This window comes from Alexandromys fortis, unplaced genomic scaffold (genome assembly GCF_014885135.2).
Source record: "Alexandromys fortis isolate MF-2015 unplaced genomic scaffold, M_Fortis_MF-2015_v1.1 scaffold_71, whole genome shotgun sequence".
NCBI lineage: Eukaryota > Metazoa > Chordata > Mammalia > Rodentia > Cricetidae > Alexandromys > Alexandromys fortis.
Genome location: NW_026067954.1, coordinates 6,992,527 through 6,997,788, shown reverse-complemented (window position 1 = coordinate 6,997,788; position 5,262 = coordinate 6,992,527). Strand labels below are relative to the sequence as shown.

At 36.9% G+C, this 5,262-nt stretch overlaps 2 protein-coding genes across 6 annotated transcripts in view; both read right to left on the bottom strand.

Moving 5' to 3' along the window:
- The window catches only part of LOC126507302 (complement factor H-like), a 325,893-nt gene that overhangs the window by 65,348 nt on the left and 255,283 nt on the right, over window positions 1-5,262 (bottom strand). The window lies entirely within an intron of this gene.
- Window positions 1-5,262, bottom strand: part of LOC126507303 (complement factor H-related protein 2-like) — a 133,089-nt gene that overhangs the window by 69,310 nt on the left and 58,517 nt on the right. For all 4 annotated transcript variants that reach the window (XM_050151588.1, XM_050151586.1, XM_050151587.1 and 1 more), the window contains exon 8: window positions 446-640. In XM_050151588.1, coding sequence (XP_050007545.1) covers window positions 446-640 — 195 coding nt within the window. The remainder of the gene's footprint in view (window positions 1-445; window positions 641-5,262) is intronic.

Below are 5,262 nucleotides of genomic sequence, written 5' to 3'. Positions count from 1 at the left end.
TTTTTTTTTTTTTTTTTTTTTTTTTTTTTTTTTGTAGAAACTCCCTATACTCCACATAGTAGAAACTGCATTGCCGTAAGGATCATAAATTTACCATAAATGTTAAAAAACTGAATTTTTAAATAAAACCTAACATTTGTTTTTATAATAGTTAAATGAGCACGTGTGTCATTGAAATATAACACCAAAAGAAAATGTTTTAAGAAGTAGCATTTAAATTAAGTTTTTATAAATAAAACATACAAACAATAGAGGCATTCTTAGAGTTCCATTTTTGTCATTCATTTCACGAAGAGCTGCTCATAAAGAACAGAAATTAGTCTTTATGCTCACAAACTCCTCTGTTTCTTATTTTTGTCATGAGAGACTTAACTGTAATTATGTATGTGTTGTCTTTCCAGTCTTTGATAGAATTAAACACGATTTAATAGAGACATTGACTTACTGTGACATGGAACTGCAGGCTCCCACCCTTGTACAGTGCAGCGAATGTAGTCCCAGTTTGTCCCTGAAGGAGTCACAAATTCTCTGTTGCAGTGATAAATGAACTGCTTTCCGATAGGAACTGGGAAGTAGGGTCTGAACCTTTCTTCATTAACTAGACCTCCATTGTTGATTTGTGGAAAATCACAAGGGGTCACTTGCAATAAAAAGAAACAAACAAACAGAAAAACACTCATGTCATAGCTGATAGACTACTTGATCAGTGAGTTACTTTTTAAAATAATAAATCAACTAAATGTATTCAGATTGATGAGGTATATGAGAATGGTTTCTTCATGAAATCAAGTTACACTTTGCAGCTTACCAGAGAATTGGGACAAGAATACATATTCATTATGATACCTGCTTATTCTTAATTTTAATTGGAACTGAATATATTATGATTGCATCAAATTGACCTATATTTGTACCTTCATATTGAGGTACTGCATTGTTCATTATATTAATGAATTTATATGGAATTGTGCCATTAAATTTTTCTCTTCATGCTCTTATTTATAAATAATTAGTACTTATAATATCAGAATAGTCTGAATTTTTTGAGGAAGTATGATTCTACTTCATGTAACCTCATGAAATATGTTAAGAAAATTTCAACAAACACAACTGGCAAAAGGACACAAATTCTTTATTTTTTTAAAAAAAATTAAAATCTTTTTTACATGAAGATTTTTGTGTTTTTTTTATCACTTTATAAATAATACCAATCAAAATTTCCACTTCCTCCCCTCCTCCCACTTCTCTACCATTCCCCCACTCTCTTCACCCCCTCCAGTTCTAAGAGAGGGCAAGGTATCCTTGCCCTGTGGGAGTTCCAAGGCCCTCCCTGCTACATGGAGACTTAGGAAGGTATGTATCCTAAGACAAAAGGATCACAAAAAGCCAGTTCATGCAGTAGAGACAAATCCCAGTGCCATTATCATTGGCCGCTCAGTCTTCCCCATCTGTCAGCCACATTCAGAGGGTACAGTCTGATCCCAGGCTCGTTTAGTCCCAGTCCAGCCGGAGTTGGTGAGCTCACATTAGTTCAGGCACACTGTCTCAGTGGGTGAACCACCCTGTTTTGGTCCTGAATCCTTGTTCATATTCTCCATTCTTATCTCTTCAACTGGACCTTGGGAGCTCAGTCCAGTACTGAGATGTGGGTCTCTGTTTCTATCTCCATCCGTTGCCAGATGAAGGTTCTATGGTGATATTCAAGACAGCCATCAGCCTAACTATGGGACAAGGCCAGTTCAGGCACCCTCTCCTCCACTGCCCAGGGTCCTAGCTGGGTTCATCCCCATAGACTCCTGGGAACTTCTCCAGAGCCAAGCCTCTTGCCAACTCAAAAATGCCTCCCTCAATTAAGATATCTCCGTCCTTGCTCCCTTATCCGTCCTTCCTCCATCTTAACCATCCCACTCCCCCAAGATCTCCATAACCCTCGTTTTCTCCTGTCTCTCTCTCCCCGATTCCTTCCCCCCATGCTCCTAACTTTTGCCTGGCAATCTTGTGTTTCTTTGGGTTCACCTTATTACTTAGCTACTGTAGAATCACGAACTATAGGCTCAGTGTGCTTTGTTTATGGCTAGAATCCACTAATGAGTGAGTCCATACCATATTCATATTTCTCAGTCTGTGTTATCTCACTCAGGATAGTATTTGCTACTTCCTTCCATTTGCATGCAAAATTCAAGAAGTCATTGATTTTTACTGCTGATTCTCCTGAGTAATACTCGCTCCCCCTGCCCCCGTTTTTTTTTTTTTTTTTTCCCCGAGACAGGGTTTCTCTGTAGATTTTGGAGCCTGTCCTGGAACTAGTTCTTATAGACCAGGTTGGCCTCAAACTCATAGAGACCGGCCTGGCTCTGCCTCCTGAGTGCTTGGATTAATGGGGTGCACCACCTCCTCCTGGCTCTGCTGAGTAGTACTCTAATATGCAGATATGTCACACTTTTCTTTGTCCATCCTTCCATTGTGGGGCATCTGGGTTGTTTCCAGGTTCTGGCTATTACAAATAATGCTGCTATGAACATAGTTGAACAAATGCTTTTGTAGTATGATTGGCCTTCTCATTGGTATATTTCCCAAGGGTGGTATTGCTTGATTATGAGGTAGGTCGACTCCCAATTTTATTAGAAACTGCCACACAGACTTCCAAAGTGGTTGCACAAATTTGCCCTCCCATCAGCAATGGATGAGTGTTCCCCTTACTCAACATCCTCTCCAGCATAAGCTATCATTGTTTTTGGTTTTAGCCATTCTGACAGGTGTAAGATGGTATCTCAAAGTAGTTTTGATTTTCATTTCCCTGATAGCTAAGGAAGTTGAACTTGACCTTAAATATCTTTTGGCCATTGGAAATTGTTTTGTTGAGAATTCTCTGTTTAGTTCAGTACCCATTTTTTTTAGTTTTAATGTCTAGCTTTTGAATTCTTTATATATTTTGGACGCAGATCTTTGTCTGATATGGGGTTGGTAAAAATCTTCTCCCTTTCAGTAGGTTGCCTTTTTGTCTTAATGACTGTGTCCTTTGCTTTACCGAAACTTCTCAGTTTCAGGAGATCCCATTTATCATTGTTGCTCTTCTTGTCTGTGCTACTGGAGTTATACATGGGAATTGGTCTCCTGTGCCCATGCATTGTAGGCTACTTTCCATGTTCTCTTCTATCAGGTTCAGTGTGGTCAGATTTATATTAAGGTCTTTAATCAATTTGGACTTGAGTTTTGTGCAAGGTGATAGATATGGATGTATATTCATTCTTCTACAGTTTGACATCCAGTTATGCCAGCACCATTTGTTAAAGATGCTTTCTTTCTTCCATAGTATAATTTTAACTTCTTTGTCAAAAACCAGGTGTTCATAGGTTTGTGGATTAATATCTGGGTCTTCAATTCAATTCTATTGGCCAATGTCTCTGTCTTTATGCCAATACCAAGCTGTTTTCAATATTGTAGCTGTTATTTCTCACATTGAAATTTTCTCACTTATGAAATGAGGCTATTGGGCTGTGAGGTTCTCCTTATCGCATATTCTGGTTTATGTGTGTCCTTTCCACAGGAAATGCTACATTTAAATTTCATTTAAGATAATACATTCCCGACTAAACCTCATTGGGCTGAGAAAAATTTCTTAAATCTTCCTTGTCCATTTAGTTTTGTTTTATAAGAGAAAATTTTCAAAATTGTACTGTACATTTGGTACATAGTTTACAAATGTATAAGCTTTCTAGCCTAAGAGTTTGCCTTCAATAAATTTGAGAATTATGTTTTAAGTAGAACATCATTAAATAAGACTAGCTCATTGAAATTTCTCTTAAAAGGGTATCAACAGATCACATGGTTTTAAAGAAGAAAATCATTACTACAACAGTCCACCTCTTAGGTAATCATCCTTCTTATATGGGCATAGGATAATCTGTCTTTGACTACTTTAGTGGCAATTCCTTAAAATATACCTAGTATTCCTTAAAGTGCATGGTCAAGAGAGGAGGTGGTGGACCGTACTTAAAATAACCCCACCTCACATCTTACACTTCTCCAGATGCAGGCTTTGGCCCTATCAGCAGTGATGGTTTGTTTATCTCACTGCTGACTCAGGATACTAACAACATTGATTAATATATTTGCCATGTTTACAACTGTTTTAAATAAGTACTAACACAGCTCATTTTTGATCTATCCCAGGGTTTTTACTTATTATTGACAAATTTCATCCCACTACAGATCCAACATGGCACACATGATAAATTTGTAGAATCTCCTCATGTAGATTCATGATCATCATCCCCTAATTGTTCCAGCCATGAAGTTTTATTGCGCTTTCCTCTAAATACTAAAGCATCTGATAAATGAAATAAGTAATTGAACAGATCTGAGAAGGGAGCACTATACCTTTAAAGTAGAACAAAGTTATTTAATGAAACTACAGAGAGATTTGACATCTTTATCTTATGCAAGAAAACAGCATATATTCAGGTGTGAAATCATTTAAATTCAGGTAAATATAGGACACAGACAGTCCAGCTATGTTTAGCAGATCTATGTTACAGATCTTCATTGTAGAATAAAAGGGTTTTAGGCCTACCTCACTCCAATGATTGCATAATTGTGCTTTTAAACCTACCCAAAAGGTTTGGCAGGTATAATGAGTAGATGGGGTGGTAATTAATTCTGATATTGAGAAAAATTTATATAATATTGATATTGAATAATTTCTTAAAATATGTTTGTATTTATACACAACACTCTCAACATTAATCACAGAAGCCTTTCTATTCCAGTATATTTATGATGAAGGCAGAGACTTATTAAAACTCAAAGTACTTGGAATAGTGAGTGTGTGAATACTGAAACACCTGACTTTACACTATCACATCTAAAATTTAAGGAATATGTGGACTAAGTTCACAAAGACATAAGATCTAGAGTGTAATATTAATGGCTGTGAAATATCTTCTGGTCTATACAGCCATTAAAATTGCAAACACTGAAAGACTACAGACGCCACAATGAGTCTGTATAAGAATGGGCTACCAGCATCCAGGAATGTATGGATTCAGCTCTTAGGGAACCATGGCCTTCACTGCTGAATTATTTCATATTGATAGATGCAGGAAAAAGTGGAGTCAGTGCCTTCGGGTATCAACTACCAGTGACTAAACCAGGTTCCACGAAAGAGATCTAGTTCAATGTTATGCAAGTGGACTGGATTCAATTAAATACACTACATATCAAAACTCAAACTTATAAATCTGGGAAAAGAACAGGTGAGGA